This window comes from Schistocerca serialis, chromosome 11, assembly GCF_023864345.2.
Source record: "Schistocerca serialis cubense isolate TAMUIC-IGC-003099 chromosome 11, iqSchSeri2.2, whole genome shotgun sequence".
In the NCBI taxonomy this organism is placed as follows: Eukaryota; Metazoa; Arthropoda; class Insecta; order Orthoptera; family Acrididae; genus Schistocerca; species Schistocerca serialis.
In genome coordinates, this window is record NC_064648.1 from 123049325 (window position 1) to 123075383 (window position 26059).

General features: G+C 45.6%; 1 protein-coding gene across 1 annotated transcript in view; it reads right to left on the minus strand.

The window, feature by feature from the left end:
* Positions 1–26059, minus strand: part of LOC126426524 (uncharacterized) — an 804696-nt gene that overhangs the window by 628832 nt on the left and 149805 nt on the right. The window contains exon 3 of the mRNA XM_050088428.1: positions 4914–5037. Within this exon, the coding sequence (XP_049944385.1) occupies positions 4914–5037 (124 nt within the window). The remainder of the gene's footprint in view (positions 1–4913; positions 5038–26059) is intronic.

The window sequence follows — 26059 nt, forward strand, 5'->3', positions numbered from 1 at the left end:
CACGGTGGCGCTGGCAGCAGTCCACATACGCAGAGGTGTGTTGGTGCATGTCAGAGTACGGTGCAGCCAGTAAGTGTGCAGACGTTTTCAGACGCGCTAATGGCGACTGTGTGTTGAAAATGGTTCAAAGAACACATATTGATGACGTTACGAGGGGTAGAATACTAGGGCGACTGGAGGCTGGTCAAACACAGCAGGTCGTAGCACGGGCCCTCTGTGTGCCACAAAGTGTGATCTCAAGATTATGGCAGCGACTCCAGCAGACGGGAAACGTGTCCAGGCGCTACAGTACGGGACGTCCACACTGTACAACACCACAAGAAGACCGATATCTCACCATCAGTGCCCGCAGACGGCCACGGAGTACTGCAGGTAGCCTCGCTCGGGACCTTACCGCAGCCACTGGAACAGTTGTCTCCAGACACACAGTCCACAGACGAATGAACAGACACGGGTTTTTCGCCCGGAGACCTGCAAGGTGCATTCCACTGACCCCTGGTCACAGGAGAGCCCGTAAAGCCTGGTGTCAAGAACACAGTACACAGTCATTGGGACAGTGGTCCCAGGTTATGTTCACGTACGAGTCCAGGTATAGTATGAACAGTGATTCTCGCCGGGTTTTCATCAGGAACCAGACATACCAACCTCTTGAGGTCCTTGAAAGGGAATTGTATGGAGGTCGTGTTTGATGGTGTGGGATGGGATTATGATTGGTGCACGTACACCCCTGCATGTCTTTGACAGAGGAACTGTAACAGGTCAGGTGTATCGGGACGTCATTTTGCACCAGTATGTCCGCCTTTTCAGGGGTGCAGTGGGTCCCACCTTCCTCCTGATGGATGATAACGCACGGCCCCACCGAGCTGCCATTCTGGAGGAGTACCTTGAAACAGAAGATATCAGGCGAATGGAGTGGTCTGCCTGTCCTCCAGACCTAAACCCCATCGAGCACGTCTGGGATGCTCTCGGTCGATGTATCGCAGCACATATGATACGTCTTGTGCAGGAGGTCAGCGTAAAATGAACGTGTTTTATATTAAAAAACAATGTTTAAGATCAGAATATGACAGCTGATATTGTTGAAACGGGTTTTCTTGAAAAAAAATATTTTGTGCTATCTTGGCTTTTGAATGGTTTTTTTACAATTGCAACAGATCAGTACTCTCATAATGGGAAAATTGAATCAGATTCTGATGAGTGAATTTCCGAGTATTAAAATTGTTAAAATACACTATGTGATCAAAAGTATCCGGACGCCTGACTGAAAATGACTTGCAAGTTCGTGGCGCTCTCCATCTGTAATGCTGGAATTCAATATGGCATTGGCCGACCCTCAGTCTTGATGACAGCTTCCACTCTTGCAGGCATACGTTCAATCAAGTGCTTCAAGGTTTCTTGGGGAATGGCAGTCCATTCTTCACGGAGTGCTGCACTGAGGAGAGGTACCGATGTCGGTCGGTGAGGCCTGGCACGAAGTCGGCGTTCAAAAACATCCCAAATGTGTTCTATAGGATTCAGGTCAGGGCTCTGTGCAGGCTAGCCCATTACAGGGATGTTACTGGAAGAAACTGCAAAAAGGTGGGAATTTAAGGAGATGGGACCTGGATAAACTGACTAAACCAGAGGTTGTACAGAGTTTCAGGGGGAGCATAAGGGAACAATTGACAGCAATTGGGGAAAGAAGTACAGTAGAAGAAGAATGGGTAGCTCTGAGGGATGAAATAGTGAAGGCAGCAGAGGATCAAGTAGGTAAAAAGACGAGGGCTAGTAGAAACCCACGGGTAACAGAAGAAATATTGAATTTAATTGATGAAAGGAGAAAATATAAAAATGGAGTAAATGAAGCAGGCAAAAAGGAATACAAACGTCTCAAAAATGATATCCACAGGAAGTGAAAAATGGCTAAGCAGGGATGGCTAGAGGACAAATGTAAGGATGTAGAGGTTTGTCTCACTAGGGGTAAGATAGATACTGCCTACAGGAAAATTAAAGAGACCTTTGGAGAGAAGAGAACCACTTGTATGAATATCAAGAGCTCAGATGGCAACCCAGTTCTAAGCAAAGAAGGGAAGGCAGAAAGGTGGAAGGAGTATATAGAGGGTCTATACAAGGGCGATGTACTTGAGGACAATATTATGGAAATGGAAGAGGATGTAGATGAAGATGAAATGGGAGATAAGATACTGGTGAAGAGTTTGACAGAGCACTGAAAGACCTGAGTCGAAACAAGGCCCCGGGAGTAGACAACATTCCATTAGAACTACTGATGGCCTTGGGAGAGCCAGTCATGACAAAGCTCTACCATCTGGTGAGCAAGATGTATGAGACAGGCGGAATACCCTCAGACTTCAAGAAGAATATAATAATTCCAGTTCCAAAGAAAGCAGGTGTTGACAGATGTGAAAATTACCGAACTATCAGTTTAATAAGTCACAGCTGCAAAATACTAACGCAAATTCTTTACAGACGAATGGAAAAACTAGTAGAAGCCAACCTCGGGGAAGATCAGTTTGGATTCCGTAGAAATACTGGAACACGTGAGGCAATACTAACCTTACGACTTATCTTAAAAGAAAGATTAAGGAAAGGCAAACCTACGTTTCTAGCATTTGTAGACTTAGAGAAAGCTTTTGACAATGTTGACTGGAATACTCTCTTTCAAATTCTAAAGGTGGCAGGGGTAAAATACAGGGACCGAAAGGCTATTTACAATTTGTACAGAAACCAGATGACAGTTATAAGAGTCGAGGGGCATGAAGGGGAAGCAGTGGTTGGGAAGGGAGTGAGACAGGGTTGTAGCCTCTCCCTGATGCTATTCAATCCGTATATTGAGCAAGCAGTACAGGAAACAAAAGAAAAATTCTGAGTAGGTATTGAAATCCATGGAGAGGAAATAAAAACTTTGAGGTTCGCCGATGACATTGTAATTCTGTCAGACACAGCAAAGGACTTGGAAGAGCAGTTGAACGGAATGGACAGTGTCTTGAAAGCAGGATATAAGATGAACATCAACAAAAGCAAAACGAGGATAATGGAATGTAGTCGAATTAAGTCGGGCGATGGTGAGGGAATTAGATTAGGAAATGAGACACTTAAAGTAGTAAAGGAGTTTTGCTGTTTGGGGAGCAAACTAACTGATGATGGTCGAAGTAGAGAGGATATAAAATGTAGACTGGCAATGGCAAGGAAAGCGTTTCTGAAGAAGAGAAATTTGTTAACATCGAGTATAGATTTAAGTGTCAGGAAGGCGCTTCTGAAAGTATTTGTATGGAGTGTAGCCATGTATGGAAGTGAAACATGGACGATAAATAGTTTGGACAGGAAGAGAATAGAAGCTTTCGAAATGTGGTGCTACAGAAGAATGCTGAAGATTAGATTGGCAGATTACATAACTAATGAGGAGGTATTGAATAGAATCGGGAAGAAGAGGAGTTTGTGGCACAACTTGACGAGAAGGAGGGACCAGTTGGTAGGACATGTTCTGAGGCAACAAGGGATCACAAATTTAGTATTGGAGGGTGGCGTGGAGGGTAAAAATCGTAGAGGGAGACCAAGAGATGAATACACTAAACAGATTCAGAAGGATGTAGGCTGCAGTAGGTACTGGGAGATGTAGAAACTTGCACAGGATAGTGTAGCATGGAGAGCTGCATCGAACCAGTCTCAGGACCGAAGACCACAAGAAGACTGTCGTGTAGCCATTCCGACACAGGCGTGCATTACGAACAGGTGCTCGATCGTGTTGTAAGATCCAATCGCCGTCCCTGAATTACTCTTCAACAGTGGGAAGCAAGAAGATGCTTAAAACATAATTGTAGCCCTGTGTTGTGAAAGTGACACGCAAAACAACAAGGGTTGCAAGCGCCACGACCGCACCACAACAGAACCACCTCCGAATTTTACTGTTGGCACTACACACGCTGGGAGATGACGTTCACCGGGCATTCGCCTTACCCACACCCTGCCATCGGATCGGCACATTGTGTACCGTGATTCGTCACCCCCGTCCAATGTTTACGCTTCTTACACCAAGCGAAGCGTAGTTTGGCGTTTCCGGTGTGATGTGTGGCTATGAGCAGCCGCTCGACCGTGAAATCCAAGTTTTCTCACCTCCCGCCTAACTGTCATAGCACTTGCAGTGGATCCTGATGCAGTTTGGAATTCCTGTGTGATGGTCTGGATAGGTGTCTGCTTATTACACATTACGACCCTCTTCAACTGTCGGTGATCTCTGTTAGTCAACACACGAAGCCGCGCTGTACGATTTTGTGCTGTACGTGTCCCTTCACGTTTCTACTCCACCATCACATCGGAAACAGCAGACCTAGGGATTGTTAGACAAAGACGTATGACACAAGTGACACCCAATCACCTGACCACGTTCGAAGTCCATGAGTTCCGTGGAGCGCCCCATTCTGCTCTCTCGCGATGTGTAATGACTATTCAGGTCGTTGATGTGGAGTACCTGGCAATAGGTGGCAGCACAATGCACCTAATATGAAGAACTTATGTTTTTTGGGGGTGTCCGGATACTTTTGATTAGATAGTGTATGTGACGTAAATGGTCGTATCTTTCGATTGCAGTACATTAGGAGCTTCTATGTTTACCATCAACAAGGGACCGTAGAATGTAACATGTGACATAGATTGCAACTTGGTACGTCGACCAAGAGTTTTCAACAGTCTGACAGACGGACTGACAAGAATGCGATCGTATACGGGTTCCGTCTTTACCGATTCACGAGAGAGAAAAAAAAAAAGAGAGAGAGAGAGAGAGAGAGAGAGAGAGAGAGAGAGAGAGAGAGAGAGAGAGAGACATCGAGTACACCGGTAAGTAGGTCGTTCCTTTGTGCTCTAACGACGAGTAACAGACCAAAAGACACTGCAGACAGATGTTTGCGGCAGGTACTCACGGTTTCTTCGCTGGAAGAGTCGCCGTCGATCTCGTAGGCAGCAGTCGTTCCAGCTCCAGGGGATTGCCCCGTTCTCCAGCCAAATGGTAAGCAGAAAGCGAGTGCGGCCGGTGACTGCGAGAGCCTACAGGAGAAAAAAAACACATTGTTTACCATTTTTTGACATACTACTTCATTAATCTTTTAATTACTTAAGCGAGTCTCATATTAGGTAGAACCAGTAACGACCACACCACCGACTCTTTAAGTGATCGAGATCGCGTGTTAATATCGCTGACAGCACTCTGCGCCCTCGGCAGGAGATTCTGTGGTTCGACGGACTAGCAGTTACCGAGTGGACAGGGAAGTGTATGGACATGATGTTCTTATTGTTAGTGGAGACTGTGTTGGTAGGACATGTATTCTAGAATGAGATTTTCACTCTGCAGCGGAGTGTGCGCTGATATGAAACTTCCTGGCAGATTAAAACTGTGTGCCGGACCGAGACTCGAACTCGGGACCTTTGCCTTTCACGGGCAAGTGCTCTACCAACTGAGCTACCGAAGCACGACTCACACCCCGTCCTCACAGCTCAGTTGGTAGAGCACTTGCCCGCGAAAGGCAAAGGTCCCGAGTTCGAGTCTCGGTCCGGCACACAGTTTTAATCTGCCAGGAAGTTTCAGGACATGTATTGTAAAGCGAGATGAAATGATGTGTTTATAAGAAAATACCCAAGGAAATGTATGAGGACGGATGGATGGTTGATAATTTTTGGGCAGTGGAATTATTGACAACTATATAATTTTTGGAACTGGGTGTCACATGAATAAGGTAAAATTTTCTAAATACATTGTTTGCTCTTCAACAAAATCTCTTTCGCTAACAATATGCCTCCTAGTAGTTAGAGTCTACAGTAGTTAGAATCTTTTTATTTAGCTGGCTGTTGTTGTTACTTGCTGTAAATCGCTGTAGTTCGCGTTATTAAGATTTTCTGTGAGGTAAGTGACTTATGAAAAAAGAATGGGGTTTGGACTGGAACGAGTTTAGGCAATTAACAGCATTGGACGTGTATTGTGTATTGAAACTGGGGACCTAGAAACGACGGAGAGGCTTCGTCCTGCTGTAGCCCTCAGTGGTTCACAACCCCACAAAAGGCTACAGTAGTCCACCCACCCCACCGCCGCCCCACACCGAACCCAGGGTTATTGCGTTGTTCGGCCCCCTGTGCGCCCCCCCCCCCCCCCTCCTCCTCTCTGGGAACATCTCATACCAGACGAGTGTAGCCCCAAATGTTTCCGTGGCAAAGTAATTATGGAGTACGTGTACATGGAGATGGTGTCTGCGCAGCAATCACTGACACATTGTAACTGAGGCAGAATAAGGGGAACCAGACGGCATTCGCCGAGGCAGATGGAAAACCACCTAAAAACCATCCACAGGCTGGCCGCCACACCGGACCTCGACACTAATCCGCCGGGCGGATTCGTAGTGGGGACTGGCATGCCTTCCCGGGATGCCTGGTGGGATAAATTAGAGGCAGTTTCATATTTCTTTAATTTCATATTTTTTTGTATTTGTATTATTGGTAGGATTTCTTGCAATTCAGGGCCATTCATTTGTGTTAATTATTCGAAGTCATGTTGTGAATGTATAGCAGTCAGATTGTGTTGCGCTTGTATATTTTGAAGAGGTTAAGTCTGCGTTGTATTTGTCAGGTAAAATTCTGTAGGTCAGTGTACAATAAAAAATAATTAAAGGGGTAAATTTACCACTCATAAGAAACCGATTCAGATTACGTTTACAGTTTCTTGGAAGTCGCTAAATGTTCTCATTACGAAACACACGCTCAGTTTTAAGAACAGCTGCAGGTGTCTGAGAAGACAGCGAGAAATCCATTCTCGAACATGAACGCAGGTGCCAGCCAGTCCCAAAGGTTGGTATGTTTCCTCATCCTTAACGTCCCTCACAGCAGCTGTTCACCTATACATCGGCGGGACGCTACTTTCCTGCACTTCAGGGGTAGTTTGTCATCCTGTTACACACATCAAAAAAAGTTTTGAATCACCTCGGTTCCGAGAGTTCCGCAACCTGTACACAAAATTGGAATAGAGATCAACATAAACATCACTTCCACCCTTTTTACTGCTCATGAAAACCACACATTGCAGGTTGTACCACCATACAGGGGGACCTTCAGAGGTGGTCGTTCAGACTGCTGTACATACCGGTACCTCTAATACCCAGTAGCACGTCCCCTTCCACTGATACATGCTTGTATTCGTCGTGGCATACTATCCACAAGTTCATCAAGGCACTGTTGGTCCAGGTTATCCCATTGCTCAACGGCGATTCGGCATAGAGTGGTTGGTGGATCACGTCGTCCATAAACAGCCCTTTTCAATCCATCGCAGGCATGTTCGGTAGGGTTCATGTCTGGAGAATATAGTGGCCACTCTAGTCGAGCAATGTCATTATCCTGAATGAAGTCATTCACAAGATGGTTGGTTACACTATCGGTCGGAGGATGGCATTCACGTACCGTTCAGCCGTTTGGTGCCTTCCATGAACACCAGCGGCGTACGTCGGCCCCACATAATGCCAGCCCAAAACAGCAGGGAACCTCCACCTTGCTGCACTCGCTGGACAGCTTGTCTAAAGGTATTGAGCCTGATCGGGTTGCCTCCAAACACGAGTCCGACGATTGTCTCGTCGAACGCGTATGTGCCACTCATCGGTGAAGAGTACGTGATGCCAATACTGAGCGGTCCATTCGCCATGTTGTTGGGCCCATCTGTACCGCGCTGCATGGTGTCGTGGTTGCAAAGATGGATCTCGCCACGGACGTCGGGAGTGAAGTTGCCCATCATGCAGCATATAGTGCACAGTTTGAGTCGTAACACGACGTCCTGTGGCTGCACGAAAAGCATTATTCAACATGGTGGGCCGGCCGGAGTGGCCGGGCGGTTCTAGCCGCTACAGTTTGGAACCGCGCGACCGCTACGGTCGCAGGTTCGAATCCTGCCTCGGGCATGGATGTGTCTGATGTCCTTTGGTTAGTTAGGATGACCTCAGAAGTTAAGTCCCGTAGTGCTCAGAGCCATTTGAACCAGCTCCACTCTGGACGTTACTTCTATGAAGATGCGTCAGAGGTAGACAGACACCAGGTCTCCGATAACAGAGGCCACTCTGCCGAAGCTTTCTGTACACTGTTAGCCTCGATACAGCACGTCGAGTGGATGCTAAAAGGTCATATGCCAGTTGCCTTGCAGTAGTACAACGTTTATGTCGTGCCTTTACAGTCAAATAGCGGTTCACTCTTTGTGAAGTAACGCCTGGTCCGGCCTGCCCTGGTCTCTAGGATACAGTTTTGGTCTGGGTACACTGTCATCACATGTGAGAAGCAACAGAACGATTCACACTAAGCCATAGGGCCACATAAGTTTGCGACTGTCCTGTGAGATCCCCTGCTATACCTGCAAACAGGACAGATAGTTTCATTTGTGGAAAGGGGTCAAAATGAGTGGCTGTCAGTTGCACTCCAACATACTACTTTACTCATTTGACAAACATTACAAGAGGCGTATCCCACTAGGGGTAAGATAGATACTGCCTACAGGAAAATTAAAGAGACCTTTGGAGAAAAGAGAGCCACTTGTATGAATTTCAAGAGCTCAGATGGAAACCCAGTTCTAACAAGGGAAGGCCGCCAAACGTGAAATTCAGATTCGATTCATACTGCGCATAATAAAAGCTCATGGCCAGAGGTGTAATGTGGCAAAGCACCAAGATGCACTTCTCAGCCGTTGTCGAGAAAACCGACAGTTAAAAGAAACCGTTGCGGTGAAATACTCTCAACGATTAATAATTTTCCACAGCGTCGTGGCGCAGCGGTAAGCGCTCGGGTTCGTCATCCGAAGGTCGCCGGATCGAATCTCGCGCGATGCAAGTTTTTTTTTTTAGTATTTGTTTTTTGTAATTCAGATGTGTGTGTGTATATATATATATATATTTTTTTTTTCCTGGCAATCAGTTGCAACAATTATGCATATAATAAGTTGTTGAAAGTCGTTTGTCGTGGAAAAACTGGCGACTTCGAACATCATTATGTTTTCCGCAAACAAAGTTGTGTTTCACAAATGTTATTAATTGTCTTCATAATGTTAACCACGTATAGTTAACGGAAGACGTACAAACGATATTCCTAAACGAATACGTATAACGTAAGTTAAACGATCGAATTAGAAATGAGACCCCACGAACACAAATTCGCTGCGGCAGGTATGAAATATAAACTCCGTTACTCGCTCGTTACACTTGAAGGACAGATGCTGAGTGGGCCGAAACGAGCCGCCGCATAACAGCGTAGTTGCCTGCTAACTTCGAAAGAAGGTAGATACGGTCCCTAGCGCAACTTGCAACATCGTCGAAAATCAGTGCGGACGGGAGAGCTTTGGTACACCCTGTTAAAAAAACGGAAAAATGGAGGCTGTACAGTTGGAGAGCGATACGCCTTCACCACCATGCATAAGCAATTCAGACTTACCGAACGAAAGCGCTGGCAGGTCGATAGACACACAAACAAACACAAACATACACACAAAATTCAAGCTTTCGCAACAAACTGTTGCCTCATCAGGAAAGAGGGAAGGAGAGGGGAAGACGAAAGGAAGTGGGTTTTAAGGGAGAGGGTAAGGAGTCATTCCAATCCCGAGAGCGGAAAGACTTACCTTAGGGGGAAAAAAGGACAGGTATACACTCGCACACACGCACATATCCATCCACACATACAGACACAAGCAATTAGAAATGCCCCCATAATTTGTACATTTGTAGATTTTAAGAAAGCCTATGACTCAATTGACCGGCAATCTTTGTTTAACATTTTAGAGGAACTTGGACTTGACTCCAAAACACTAAGGCTTATCAAAGAATCACTGACAGACACTGTATCTAAAGTTAAATTCAGGGGAGAAATCTCTGAACCTTTTCTCATAAAAACTGGAGTACGTCAAGGTGACGGGCTATCTCCACTTCTGTTTAATATAGTCCTGGATAAAGTCATTAAGGAATGGGAAAAAGAATTAAAAAATCAATCCTACTGGAAACCAATCCATCTTGGTAGAACCAAAGACAACGTGGAGATATCTTGTTTAGCATTCGCGGACGACTTGGCCATACTTGCAGATGATGAAGAAATCCCCACCAAACAAATACAGATCCTTAAGGAATGCGCGGATAAAGTAGGTTTACAAATTTCGTTTCAAAAGACAGAATTTTTCTGTACGAAATTCCATATACACAGTTTGAACACAAAATATGGAAAAATAAATAGAGTAAAACATTTTAAATACCTAGGTGAAATTTTGGAGCCAACCGGAGGAGAGAAAGTTGCACAGAAGATCAGACAACAGAAAGTGAAGAGAGCATATGGTATGACACATGAAATATACAATAAAAAATGCATCTCCTCGAACACAAAAATCAGACACTACTGCGCAGTAATTAAGCCAGCAGCACTATATGCTAGTGAAACGCTCACACTCCACACAAAATGTGATTTAGAAAAAATACTAAAAGAAGAACACAAAATTATGAGAAAGATTTTAGGTCCAAAATTAACAGAAGAAGGATACCGGATACAATCAAGAAGAACCACAGAAACTATATCAAACCTGGCAGCAGACATAAGAAGGCGAAGATTAAAATTTTATGGACATGTCACTAGGCTTCACCCCACACGACTCACCAACAGAATTCTCACTTACATAGAAAAAGTCAAATCAACAACACCATGGATTAGCCAAGTAAAATTAGATTTACAAAAAGCAAATATTGAACTTCAAGATGTCAAAACTTTTAGAAATAAGGTGGAAAAGTGGATTGTATTGTCGGAGAAGGAAGCACTAAAGAGACCAGGAACAAAATGGACAGAAGAAAGGAAAAGTAAACATGGAGAACGAATGAAAGAAGTATGGAAGAAACGACGTCAGAAAGCTTTGCGTGATCCTTCTGGGTCCATTCGCGATAAGTAAGTAAGTAAGTATATATATATATTTGAATTACAAAAAACTAACAATAACAAAAATTGCATGGCGCGTGATCGATCCGGCGACCTTCGGATTACGAACCAGAGCGCTTACCGCTGCGCCACGACGCTGTGGAAAACTATTAATCGTAGAGAGTATTTCATCGAAACAGTTTCTTTTAACTGTTCATTTTCTCGAAAACGGCTGAGAAGTGCATCTTGGTGCTTTGCCACATTACACCTCTGGCCATGAGCGTTTATTATGCGCAGTATGAACCGAATCCGAATTTCACAATTGGCGGCCTCCCCTTGCAAGCAAAGACGGGATAGCAGAAATGTGGAAGGAGTATATAGAGGGTCTATACAGGGGCGATGTTCTTGAGGGCAATATTATGGAAATGGAAGAGGATGTAGATGAAATAGGAGATATGATAGATACTGCGTGAAGAGACTGACAGAGCACTGCAAGACCTAAGTCGAAACAAGGCCCCGGGAGTAGACAACATTCCATTAGAACTACTGACGGCCTTGGGAGAGCCAGTCATGACAAAACTCTACCATCTGGTGAGCAAGATGTATAAGACAGGCGAAATACTCTCAGACTTCAAGAAGAATATAATAATTCCAATCCCAAAGAGAGCAGGTGTTGACAGATGTGAAAATTACCGAACTATCAGTTTAATAAGTCACGGCTGCAAAATACTAACGCGAATTCTTTACAGACGAATGGAAAAACTGGTAGAAGCCGACCTCGGGGACGATCAGTTTGGATTCCGTAGAAATGTTGGAACACGTGAGGCAATACTGACCTTACGACTTATCTTAGAAGCTAGATTAAGGAAAGGCAAACCTACGTTCCTAGCATTTGTAGACTTTGAGAAAGTCTTTGACAGTGTTGACTGGAATACTCTCTTTCAAATTCTGAAGGTGGCAGGGGTAAAATACAGGGAGCGAAAAGCTATTTACAATTTGTATAGAAAGCAGATGGCAGTTGTAAGAGTCGAGGGACATCAAAGGGAAGCAGTGGTTGGGAAGGGAGTGAGACAGGGTTGTAGCCTCTCCCCGATGTTGTTCAGTCTGTATATTGTGCAAGCAGTAAAGGAAACAAAAGAAAAGTTCGGAGTAGGTATTAAAATCCATGGAGAAGAAATAAAAACTTTAAGGTTCGCCGATGACATTGTAATTCTGTCAGAGACAGCAAAGGACTTGGAAAAGCAGTTGAACAGAAGAGACGGCGTCTTGATAGGAGGATATAAGATGAAGCAACAAAATCAAAACGAGGATAATGGAATGTAGTCGAATTAATTCGGATGATGCTGAGGGAATTAGATTAGGAAATGAGACACTCAAAGTAGTAAATGAGTTTTGCTATTTGGGGAGCAAAATAACTGATGATGATCGAAGAAGATAGGATATAAAATGTAGACTGGCAATGGCAAGGAAACCGTTTCTGAAGAAGTGAAATTTGTTAACACCGAGTATAGATATAAGTGTCAGGAAGTCGTTTCTGAAAGTATATGTATGGAGTGTAGCCATGTATGGAAGTGAAACATGGGCGATAAATAGTTTAGAGAAGAAGAGAATAGAAGATTTCGAAATGTGATGGTACAGAAGAATGCTGAAGATTAGATGGGTAGATCATATAACTAATGAGGAAGTGTTGAATAGAATTGGGGAGGAGTTTGTGGCACAACTTGACTAGAAGAAGGGATCGGTTGGTAGGACATGTTCTGAGGCATCAAGGGATCACCAATTTAGTATGAGAGGGCAGCGTGGAGGGTAAAAATCGTAGAGGGAGACCAAGAGATGAATACACTAAGCAGATTCAGAAGGATGTAGGCTGCAGTAGGTACTGGGAGATGAAGAAGCTCGCACAGGATAGAGTAGCATGGAGAGCTGCATCAAACCAGTCTCAGGACTGAAGACCACAACTACAACAACATACAAGAGTAAGGAAAGATTAAAAACAGAGCAAGCCAAACAGTAATTTTAGGCGTTAATTCCCGGCTAAATGCCCCATTCAATGTCACTCCTCAAGGGAAAAACAACTCTAATTTAAAACCGGCTGAAGGGCAATCACTTAAGACTCAAAAACAAGAATTCGAATTTTAACAGGCAGAAGGACTCGTCTCAAAACACTTCTCTAAATTAGGCTGAAGGCCCAAACAATCTCACGCCTTATTGCCAAAACAACTTTAGTTTTAAAATAGGCTAGAAGCCATACATAAACAAACAACGACAACTAGGAAAAGGCAGCACATCAAACGGCGCTCAGAAGTTTCCAAGGCTCGGCCTGGAACTGAAACACTAACTCTCGCTTAGATGAGACAGGCAGTCAGCTCAACAATTCTCAATCCGACGGCAACCCCACCGACAGACAGCGAACGGACCAAGCGACAGGATGGCTTCCACTCCACCCGACCAGCACACAACAGGGAGTTCGATGGAACAACGGAGAAGGTATCGGCGCCCACAACGAATTACACATTCGGCTGTCAAACTACACACCGTGCTGGACACCCACAACACGACGGGGAAAAGACACTGCCTGAATTTACGTCAATGGCCAGGGCAGGTAACCTGAACGATAACGGCCACACGGCAGAAGATTCCGCTGGTGTACTTCCATTCAAAAATAATCAGGTCAAGCTAAACTGCACAAGAGGGCGGCTAGAATTTCGCCAACTTGAAAACACACGTTGCTCGCGGGAATGTCCCAACAGCCCACAGCGAAATTCAGATGACACAATGTGAACATTTGGGGCTGGCTGGTAGATTAAGTAAAGACTCAGCTTTCGTGTCGGGGATCAGTGAGCCACGGACCTCGTAGCAGTGGGAACAGCCGCTCACACTCCGACCTTGCGTGGACGCCGCCAGCTGCCCCGGCCAGACACGCGCCACGGAGACTTCCTCGCTGCTCCACAGGAACCCACTAACTGCCTGCATACGGCCTAGACGGAAACTATAAGCGCGAGGCCAAAGATAGTACAAGGGTGCGAATATCGATACACACTGCCGCTGCCACTCGCAGAGAGAGAGAGAGAGAGAAACTTCCTGGCAGATTAAAACTGTGTGCCCGACCGAGACTCGAACTCGGGACCTTTGCCTTTCGCGGGCAAGTGCTCTACCAAGGCAAAGGTCCCGAGTTCGATTCACGGTCGGGCACACAGTTTTAATCTGCCAGGAATTTTCATATCAGCGCACACTCCGCTGCAGAGTGAAAATCTCATTCTAGAGAGAGAGAGGTTTACAGCATAATTGCGATAATCCCCGGGAGACTAATCACAGAATAGCAAGGTTTAATGGAGAGCATAACACCAGCCAGACACCAACAAGGAAGGCCATTTACCACTGGCACAACAAATTCGTTACGACGAGTTGCTTGTACCATGCTGGGACGGCTATGGCAAGAATTCGATTACCGTACTGACGACTGCCAGGTCACTCATGATTCGCATAAAAAAAAACAAAAAAAACTTTCCGAGTTTCTCTTCAAAATGCAATATGTATGACATCTGTACAATGTTTGGTTCTTGTGCAATAAATAAGTGTTCCCCGACTTTATGTACACCCTGTGTTTCTGTTTCCTGATCACACTATCTTGGTAGTAAAGGATGTTGTGTACAACATTGGCTCTGTTTCAAATAGTGCAGTTCATGACGTAAGTTTATGGCTTGTAGAAAATAAACTAACATTAAATCACAGCAACACCCAGATTTTACAGTTTCTGACACACAATTCAACAAAACCCGACGTTTTAAAGAACGGGCATATGGTTAGTGAAACTGAACAGTTCAAATTTCTAGGTGTTCAGACAGATATTAAGATGTCGTGGAAAGCCCACGTTCAGAATCTTGTTGAAAGACTTAATGCTGCCATTTTTACTATTCGAACGGTATCTGAAGTGAGTGATCATTCGACACGAAAATTTGTCTATTTCGCTTATTTTCATTCGTGCATGTCGTATGGTGTTATATTTTGGGGTGATTCTTCCCATTCTAAAGGGATATTTTTGGCTCAGAAATGGACACTTCGGCAATAAGTGGTGTAAGTATACGAACCTCTTGTCGACCTCTGTTCACTAGTCTGGATATTTTGACATTGGTCTCTCAAGATATATTTATTCTATACTGTCGTTTCTTGTTAACGATATCAGCTTATTCCCAAGAATTAGCAGCTTTCTCTCAGTTAATAGTTGGCAGAAATCCAGTCTGCATTTGGATTGCACTTCCTTAACTCTTGGGCATTCATTTTCAATAACCTACCACTAGAATTCAAAAATATTAGCAGTAATCCACGGACTTTCAAATCGAAACTGAAGAGTTTCCTAATGGGTCAGTCCTTCTATTCCGTTGAGGAGTTCCTTGAAAAATTAAGCTGATTCTTATGCTATATTGTTGATTGTATTTAGTTAAACTTCTGGCTCGACTCGCTACGGTCGCAGGTTCGAATCCTGCGTCGGGCATGGATGTGTGTGATGTCCTTAGCTTAGTTAGTTTTAAGTAGTTCTACGTTCTAGGGGACTGATGACCTGAGATTTAAGTCCCGTAGTTCTCAGAGCCATTTGAACCATTTTCTGGTTCATAAACATTTCATTTTATCTGTTATTACTTTTGTGTTGTAATTTGATGTACTGACGCGTTGCGTTCCATGGCCGTGGAGACTGGCTCCTCAATTTGGTCCTACGGAACTAGACGTGTAAATAAATAAAAAGAACTGAGACTTGAGTCACTATAAGACGAGTGGCCAAATTTCATTTTAGGAACTGTAGAGGGTCGCGAATCGCCAACGCCTTAAGAGCTCTGTTGAAGTGTCTACGTTTGAGGGACCAAAGACGCATGTCCTTTTTTTTTCATTACCCTTCCTGGAGGGATCAACTAGTTTTGTTGATGGCACCCGCACATAAGTTACGTTTACCTGTATCGAAGTACCTAAAGTTCAGACAAATAAAGCTACATACGTTGCAGAAGAGTAAACTACTCGTAAAATAATGAGTTTGTGTTTGCTGTCCATTTCAGTAGACAGTTTTGCAAACGATCTGCGGAAAAAAATTATTATTTGGGTCAGCATTTGTAAAACTATACTTCCTCTCTCTCAAACCCCACCTTATTGGGAGAGAGGGACAGCTTTAGTTTTAGCGAATCAAACTTTAAGAAGTAAATAAGTTAGTTTTATTTATCCGTGACCACTTTCCACGCAAAAATGAGAATGTCGACTTTCTTGAATTACAGCGCCAACTACCAAGAATCAAAACAAATGATTAAGTCAAAATGTACGTAGTTTTTTATGTAGAATCTGATTCTGCAATAAAAAAAAAATGGGGGTGCGGTGGCGGGCTAATTTTAGCGCCAGCAGGTCCCACACGAAAATAATAAACTTTTGATTCTACACATTTTTTCATGTGAATCTTATTTTTCAAGTCATTCTGGTTTGTCAACTTAAAATTTACACCCTGTATAATAGTATGACTTCACCATGCGCTTTACTACAATGCAATTTAAAAGTTGTCTGTCCTTTTCTAGTCACATGAATTACGACAATACTTCTTACCAGACATGAAAATTAGTTTCTAATTCTTGTTCTTACGTTAGTTATTTTCGTCATCTTCAGTTCGTTTCTATATAATTCATGACTAATTAAATAACTGCATGAATGTGATTGTAATTTTATCGTATGTTATATTCACTTGTTTATGTGTATGATCCTCTGCTTTCATAAATTGCCTATAAGTAGCGTCTTTGCCTTAGATATGACGTCATTTTTCAAAGCTGTGGAGTGCAATCGCATACTATAATTTATCCAGTGGTAACGTGTTTGCCTACCGTGCCCAGGTTCGATTCCCCGCCAGGGCTCATGGACTGCTTGTTACGTGGTCATTATCATCCTTTCATCATCATCACCGGCGCGCAATTGGCCCAATGTGGCGTCTATTGAAAGTTCCCCGTTTGGTCGTTCCAGAAAAAAAATGGTTCAAATGGCTCTGAGCACTATGGGACTTAACTTCTGAGGTCATCAGTCCCCTAGAACTTAGAACTACTTAAACCTAATAAACCTAAGGACATCACACACAGCCATGCCCGAGGCAGGATTCGAACCTAAGACCGTAGCGGTCGCGCAGTTCCAGGCTATAGCGCCTAGAACCGGTCGGCCACATCGGCCGGCGGTCCTTCCAGGCAACAATGTTTGAAAGAGGGTGCATTAATGGCACGTGAGAAAGTGATGCATCCATCCGCGGAATCTGCTCGTGTGGTGGGACGAAGTGTTTCGGCAGTGAAACGGCCGTATGTGGAATGGTTGAGGGCAGGCCGTAGACCACACCGAGATGGGTCAGGTCGCACCAGCCATACCACCCCCCGAGAAGATCGACACCTCATCGGAATAGCACTGCAGGACAGATCTGCGTCCACCTCGGCTGTGGCGCAACAGTGGAACAGCGTAACACATCGTACGCTATCTGGGGTGACAGTCCGTAGCCATTTATGACGGCATGGGTTACGTCCGCTTCGTCTCTTTCCCCGGCTACCTATGACGAATGTGCAGAAACGTGCTAGATGACAACGGCGTATGGAATGATGTCAGTGGCGACAGTGATGGCAGCCAGCAGTTGTGGCTGGAATCGCGCTGTTGCTACGGTCGCAGGTTCGAATCCTGCCTCGGGCATGGATGTGTGTGATGTCCTTAGGTTGCTTAGGCTTAAGTAGTTCTAAGTTCCAGGGGACTGATGACCTCAGATGTTAAGTCCCGTAGTGCTCAGAGCCATTTGAACCATTTGTACAGTGATGGCATCAGATAGTGTTTATGGGCAAACTCAGGTTCTGTTTGTTTGGAAATTATAGCCGCATTTTGGTTCACTGCAGTCACGGGAAGCTGCACTGCTTTGCACAAGACAAACAGCGCCAACTCGAGGCCTTTTGCTGTGGGATACTATTGGGTGCAACCACAAATTATAATTGGTTCGTGTCCAGGGCACTGTGACCTCCGTGAATGACATCCTGCGACCCGTAGCCGCCCCCTTTCTGCACAACATCCCAGACGTTGTTTTCCAACAAGACAATGCATACCACATGTCGCGGCATAAGGACGTTTCTTCTTGGTGTCGCAGGCACGGGCTACATGCACGTCTCCCACTTCTCCCCCTACATTTGACGAATGGTAGCCAGCAATGGTGTATGCATGATGGCCACATTTTGGTTCGCCGCAGAGGGAGTCACATCACAAGACAAACAGCTCCAACTCAAGGCTTTATGGTGTGGGATGCTGTTGGGTACCACCACAAATCACAGTTGGTGCACGTCCAGGGCACTGTGTTTAGCGTGACGTATGTGAGCGGCATCTTCCAGTCCGTAGCCGTGCCCTTTCTGCATAAGACACCAGAAGGCACGTTTCAGCAAGACAATGCACGACCACATGTTGCTGCATGAGCTTGTTCCTTCATGGTGTCACAGGATGTCAGCCTTTTGCTCTGGCTCGCCAGATCAAAAGACTTGTAGCCAATCGAAAACGTGTGGCATATGGTGAAACGACGGATGCAGCGCCGTGACCCAATGTCGACCACCACAGACGGAGTTTGGAATCAGGCGAATGCAGAATGGATGCTATACCACAGGATACTGATCACGCCTTATGCTCGCCAATGACATCATGCATGGACCAAGTTATCAGGGCCCATGGCAGACCATGTTCCTACTAGGCAGCAGGACACATGCTGAACCGATGAGACTGAAAGGCATTCCTGAAGAGCACACGGATATACACGTCCCACGAATATGCACGTCCTATCTCCAGTCGTCAAGGTGTACTGTTTTTTTTTTTTCTGAACGTAAGTGAATACTCCTGTACAGGGAGGCATTTTAATTGAAAGTCACTTGCCCGGTCTCCGCAGATAAATACGATATTGCAGGGCGTGTGTGTTGTTCAAATCTATGTCTAAAGGAAAATTTCATAGTGCGATGGCTATCCTAAAAGTAAACTCCGAACGGTCGCAAAGTGGAAACTACTCTGAAAATCAGAAATCTATCATTTGCAAGAGTTAGCTACACCTTCCAGCTACTTCTCTACATAGTCGCCGCTCCGATGTAGACTTTGTCATACCGTTGTACCAACTTTCCAATACCCTCGTCTTCCTTTCTTTCGCTTACGCCATGGTCCCGCAGCGATCGCAGGGTCGGCGCGGTTACAACGGATTTACCAAGGTTAGTTTCAGGGGTGGCCGGATGCCCTTCGTGCCGCCACCCCGTACCTCCAGGGATGGAATTGGTGTACCCCTGCTGTCTGCAACTAGTGTAAATCGTCAAATAGTGCGGACGTGTTTCAAATGTCTGCGACACGTGTAACTGAGGCGGGACGTGGGGACCAGCCCACTATTCACCTAACGGGATGTGGAAAACTGCCTAAAAACCACATCCAGGCTGGCTGGCACACCGGCCCTCGTCTTTGATCCGCCGGAGACTTTCCAATACCCTCTTCATAGAAGGTCAATTCTCTACTCTGGTCTACAGCCCATTGTCTGTGCCAGAACGTTATCTTTGTAGCCAGTGGTTCACGTGAGCAGAGACGAAACTCAGAGAGAGTCAATTACGGGCTCCATTGTGGGTGATCAAACACTTCCTGTGGAAACCGCTGCAGGAGTATCTTCATTGCCCCTGCAGCATGTGGCCAAGTACTGTCATGCAGAAGGAAACGCATGACAGTTGTGTTATGTGGGCTGCATGACATCAGGCGAAATCTCACACCAGGCCCTCAAACTTGACGGGAGACGCTATTATTTTAAGCACTTTTACGTCATCTCTGTGCGCTCAGAACTCAAAAGAGCGGCATGGCGCGATCGACTGGCATACTAGAGACATTGCCCAACGCATCTGTGCAAAGATTCTTCGGATTTTCACTGTGGTTTCCATTTCGCACCCCTTCAGACCTTACTATCCGATTAGCACTCATGGTTCAGAATAATACAGGCGCTGCAGTATCATCTTGTTCTGGAGGTATGACATCATAAATATAACAGAAGGCAGACTAGGCAAACTATAGCCGTACTGTGTTATAAGAGGACATAGCTACTTCCAACAGCTTTACAAATAATTTCAAACCTTTTCGGAACTTTTCCTCGCTTACAAGCTTAACGTCAAATAGTTGTTGTTGTTGTTGTGGTCTTCAGTCCAGAGACTGGTTTGATGCAGCTCTCCACGGTACTCTATCCTGTTCAAGCTTCTTCATCTCCCAGTACCTACTGCAACCTACATCCTTCTGAATCTGCTTAGTGTATCCATCTCTTGGTCTCCCTCTACGATTTTTACTCTCCACACTGCCCTCCAATGCTAAATTTGTGATCCCTTGATGCCTCAGAACATGTCCAACCAACCGATCCCTTCTTCTAGTCAAGTTGTGCCACAAACTCCTCTTCTCCCCAATTCTATTCAATACCTCCTCATTAGTTACGTGATCTACCCAACTAATCTTCAGCATTCTTCTGTAGCACCACATTTCGAAAGCATCTGTTCTCTTCTTATCCAAACTATTTATCGTCCATGTTTCACTTCCATACAAATACTTTCAGAAACGACTTCCTGACACTTAAATCTATACTCAATGTTCACAAATTTGTCTTCTTCAGAAACGCTTTCCTTGCCATTGCCAGTCTACATTTTATATCCTATCTTCTTCGACCATCATCAGTTACTTTGCTGCCCAAATAGCAAAACTCCTTTACTACTTTAAGTGTCTCATTTCCTAATCTAATTCCGGCAGCATCACCCGATTTTATTCGACTACATTCCATTATCCTCGTTTTGCTACTGTTGATGTTCATCTTATATCCTCCTTTCAAGACACTGTCCATTCCGTTCAGCTGCTCTTCCAAGTCCTTTGCTGTCTCTGACAGAATTACAATGTCATCGGCGAACCTCAAAGTTTTTACTTCTTCTCCATGAATTTTAATACCTACTCCGAATTTTTCTTTTGTTTCCTTTACTGCTTGCTCAATACACAGATTGAATAACATCGGGGAGAGGCTACAACCTTGTCTTACTCCCTTCCCAACCACTGCTTCCCTTTCATGTCCCTCGACTGTTGTAACTGCCATCCGGTTTCTGTACAAATTGTAAATAGCATGTCGCTCCTTGTAGTTTACCCCTGCCACCTTTAGAATTTGAAAGAGAGTATTCCAGGCAACATTGCCAAAAGCTTCTCTAAGTCTACAAATCCTAGAAACGTATGTTTGCGTTCTCTTAATCTAGCTTCTAAGATACGTCGTAGGGTCAGTATTGCCTCACGTGTTCCAATATTTCTATGGAATCCAAACTGATCTTCCCCAAGGTCGGCTTCTACCAGTTTTTCCATTAGTCTGTAAAGAATTCGTGTTAGTATTTTGCAGCCGTGGCTTATTAAACTGATTGTTCGGTAATTTTTACATGTCAAGACCTGCTTCGTTTGGAATTGGAATTATTACATTCTTCTTGAAGTCGAGGGTATTTCGCCTGTCTCATACATCTTGCTCACCACATGGTAGAGTTTTGTCAGGGCTGGTTCTCCCAAGGCTATCAGTAGTTCTAATGGGATGTTGTCTACTCCCAGGGCCTTGTTTCGATTCAGGTCTTTCAGTGATTTATCAAACTCTTCACGCAGTATCATTTCTCCCATTTCATCTTCGTCTACATCCTCTTCCATTTCCATAATATTGTCTTCAAGTACACCACCCTTGTATAGACTATAAACTCCTTCGACCTTCCTGCTTTCCCTTCTTTGCTTAGAACTGGGTTTCCGTCTCAGGTCTTTATAATCATACAAGGGGTTCTCTTTTCTCCAAAGGTCTCTTTAATTTTCCTGTAGGCAGTATCTATCTTAACCCTAGTGAGATAAGCCTCTACATCCTTACATTTGCCCTCCAGCCATCCCTGCTTGGGCATTTTGCACTTCCTGTCGATGTAATTTTGAAGACGATTGTATTCCTTTTTGCCTGCTTCCTTTACGTCAAATAGTAAACGAATTAATTCATCTGTTAAATAAGCACACTTTTAAAGCTGATTTTAAGTGTGAATTAGGATCTCCATAGAATCACGGGCTTATTGGTATGATGTGACTCATGTTATTGTTGTTCCGATTCTTCGACCACCAGAGGTAACCATCAATAACACGCAGCTAATCGAACAATCGCGATATGAGCAGAACCTATTAACGTTCAATTACAAATCGAACTCGAGATTTTTCTTTCTTTGTATAGCATCGCTACATTTCTTCACCTGCGAGAAATAATGCCTACAGTTCGTACCTGGTATAAAAATGTTAAAAGCGTTCTCTCATGTCAATGATGCGACCTCTGTCAAACTCACTCATTTGACGGTACAAAAATGATTCAAATGGCTCCAATCACTATGGAACTTAACATCTGAGGTCATTAGTCCCCTAGAACTTAGAACTACTTAAACCTAACTAACCTAAGGACATCACACACATCCATGCCCAAGGCAGGATTCGACTGTAGTGGTCGCGCGGTTCCAGACTGTAGCGCCTAGAACCACTCGGCCACATCGGCCGGCTATAAATTTTTCTGGAAGACACTACGTTCTCTCTTGGTCAAACACTGGATGAATATAATCCGGGTAATTTGCGTGCCATGCCTCGAGCGCGTTTCCGTGGTGATGTGACAAACTACCAGGGATGACGGACAAGGGTAAATACACTCCTGGAAATTGAAATAAGAACACCGTGAATTCATTGTCCCAGGAAGGGGAAACTTTATTGACACATTCCTGGGGTCAGATACATCACATGATCACACTGACAGAACCACAGGCACATAGACACAGGCAACAGAGCATGCACAATGTCGGCACTAGTACAGTGTATATCCACCTTTCGCAGCAATGCAGGCTGCTATTCTCCCATGGAGACGATCGTAGAGATGCTGGATGTAGTCCTGTGGAACGGCTTGCCATGCCATTTCCACCTGGCGCCTCAGTTGGACCAGCGTTCGTGCTGGACGTGCAGACTGCGTGAGACGACGCTTCATCCAGTCCCAAACATGCTCAATGGGGGACAGATCCGGAGACCTTGCTGGCCAGGGTAGTTGACTTACACCTTCTAGAGCACGTTGGGTGGCACGGGATACATGCGGACGTGCATTGTCCTGTTGGAACAGCAAGTTCCCTTGCCGGTCTAGGAATGGTAGAACGATGGGTTCGATGACGGTTTGGATGTACCGTGCACTATTCAGTGTCCCCTCGACGATCACCAGTGGTGTACGGCCAGTGTAGGAGATCGCTCCCCACACCATGATGCCGCGTGTTGGCCCTGTGTGCCTCGGTCGTATGCAGTCCTGATTGTGGCGCTCACCTGCACGGCGCCAAACACGCATACGACCATCATTGGCACCAAGGCAGAAGCGACTCTCATCGCTGAAGACGACACGTCTCCATTCGTCCCTCCATTCACGCCTGTCGCGACACCACTGGAGGCGGGCTGCACGATGTTGGGGCGTGAGCGGAAGACGGCCCAACGGTGTGCGGGATCGTAGCCCAGCTTCATGGAGACGGTTGCGAATGGTCCTCGCCGATACCCCAGGAGCAACAGTGTCCCAAATTTGCTGGGAAGTGGCGGTGCGGTCCCCTACGGCACTGCGTAGGATCCTACGGTCTTGGCGTGCATCCGTGCGTCGCTGAGGTCCGGTCCCAGGTCGACGGGCACGTGCACCTTCCACCGACCACTGGCGACAACATCGATGTACTGTGGAGACCTCACGCCCCACGTGTTGAGCAATTCGGCGGTACGTCCACCCGGCCTCCCGCATGCCCACTATACGCCCTCGCTCAAAGTCCGTCAACTGCACATACGGTTCACGTCCACGCTGTCGCGGCATGCTACCAGTGTTAAAGACTGCGATGGAGCTCCGTATGCCACGGCAAACTGGCTGACACTGACGGCGGCGGTGCACAAATGCTGCGCAGCTAGCGCCATTCGACGGCCAACACCGCGGTTCCTGGTGTGTCCGCTGTGCCGTGCGTGTGATCATTGCTTGTACAGCCCTCTCGCAGTGTCCGGAGCAAGTATGGTGGGTCTGACACACCGGTGTCAATGTGTTCTTTTTTCCATTTCCAGGAGTGTATACATCAGGTGAAGCACCCTGTTCCGGATACGACAGAGTCGAAAGTTATAGGCGAAAGTCATTGTGGTACCTCTCACAGTGGAATACGTGTAATCGGTTCTGTTGTTACTAAGATTGTAGGCTAGGCAGCTTACAAAGGTGGTAGTTGGGACAACGGACTGTGAAATGCACACCTAAGGACTGTGGGCACTTGTTCATCTTCGCTGCTGCGAAACACAACTGTTCTAGTGAGCATGTGGTCATACGCATTTTAGACTCACATTTACTGAATACATTTCTTGTTTTCGTCCCTACTATGTACTTGGCTGATGTAATCGTCTGTGCCGTTGACGCTCAGAACATCGGTCCTCCACGGTTCTGATACTCTGACCAATGTGTGCCATGCCACTGCTACAAGGAAAGCGATGTACACCCGCATTAAGCAAACCAAGATCATCCTTAACAGAACCCAAAAGCACTCTAGATACCGAGATATTGGCATGCACGTCCAGCTATTGGGACGGTGTTATTAAGGAGGCAGTTGAGATTAAATTAGGGAGCAACCTTGTAAACACGGATGGAGGTTTTTGTTTTGGACTCCTGCTTCTCCCTTGTCAAAAAACAGAAGCGCAGAGTCAATGTTACCTCACCTGCTAGTTGGTAGTCTATCACTATTGATGCCTCTATCTTTGCTCATGTTTGGTGGCACTAGTGTTCAGTGTGTGTGTGTGTGTGTGTGTGTGTGTGTGTGTGTGTGTGTGTGTGTTATCTTTCCTGAATTACTCAAAGAACCGAGGTTTCAAATTTTTTGTACACCGCCCCTCCGTTGCAGTTTGTGCCTTGAAAAGAGCGGGGTGCTCTCCCGTCGAAATATCGGTGGTCGCTGTAAATATTACCTGGCTGAATACCCGTAAGTTGTTTGAAAATTGTATACGCTAGGAGAAACTCAGGTCTCACACGGAAGAAGCAGTTTTACGTAAAATGACAGGTACTGAACCACTAGCAATCGCTTCTGAGAGCAAAGACTGACCTCCATGGACCGTTCCTGAACTCGGTGTCGCCGGCCGGTGTGGCCGAGCGGTTCTAGGCGCGTCAGTCTGGAACCGCGTGACCGCTACGGTCGCAGGTTCGAATCCTGCCTCGGGCATGGATGTGTGTGATGTCCTTAGGTTAGTTAGGTTTAAGTAGTTCTAAGTTCTAGGGGACTGATGACCTCAGAAGTTAAGTCCCATAGTGCTCAGAGCCATTTTTTTGAACTCGGTGTCGATACATCGAGTATAACCACGGCCCTGTTCCTTACCTACACCATGTGATCAGAACTATCCAGGCACCTGGCTGAAATTGACTTACAAGTTCGTGGCGCCCTCCATCGGTAATGCTGGAATTCAATATGGTGTTGGCCGACCCTTAGCCTTCATGACAGCTTCCACTGTCCAGGTATACGTTCAGCCAGGTCCTCGAAGGTTTCTTGGGAAATGACAGTCCATTCTCCACGGAGTGCTGCACTGAGGAGAGGTATCGATGTCGGTCGGTGAGACCTGGCACGGCGTTCCAAAACATCCCAAAGGTGTTCTGTAGGATTCAGGTCAGGACTCTGTGCAGGCCAGTCCATTACAGGGATGTTATTGTCGTGTAACCACTCCGCCACAAGCTGTGCATTACGAACACGTGCTCGATCGTGTTGAAAGATGCAGTTGCTATTCCCGAAATGCTCTTCAACAGTGGGAAGCAAGAAGGTGCTTAAAACATCAGTGTACGCCTGTGCTGTGATAGTGCCACGCAAAAAAAACAAGGGGTGCAAGCCCCTTCCATGAAAAACACGACCACACCATAACACCACCGCCACCGAATTTTAATGTTGGCACTACACACGCCGGCAGATGACGTTGACCGGGCATTCGCCATACCCTCACCCTGCCATCGGATCGCCACATTGTGTACCGTGATTCGTCACTCCACACAACGTTTTTCCACTGTTCAATCGTCCAATGTTTACGCTCCTTGCACCAAGCGAGGCGTAGTTTGGCATTTACCGGCGTGATGTGTGGCTTATGAGCAGCCGCTCGA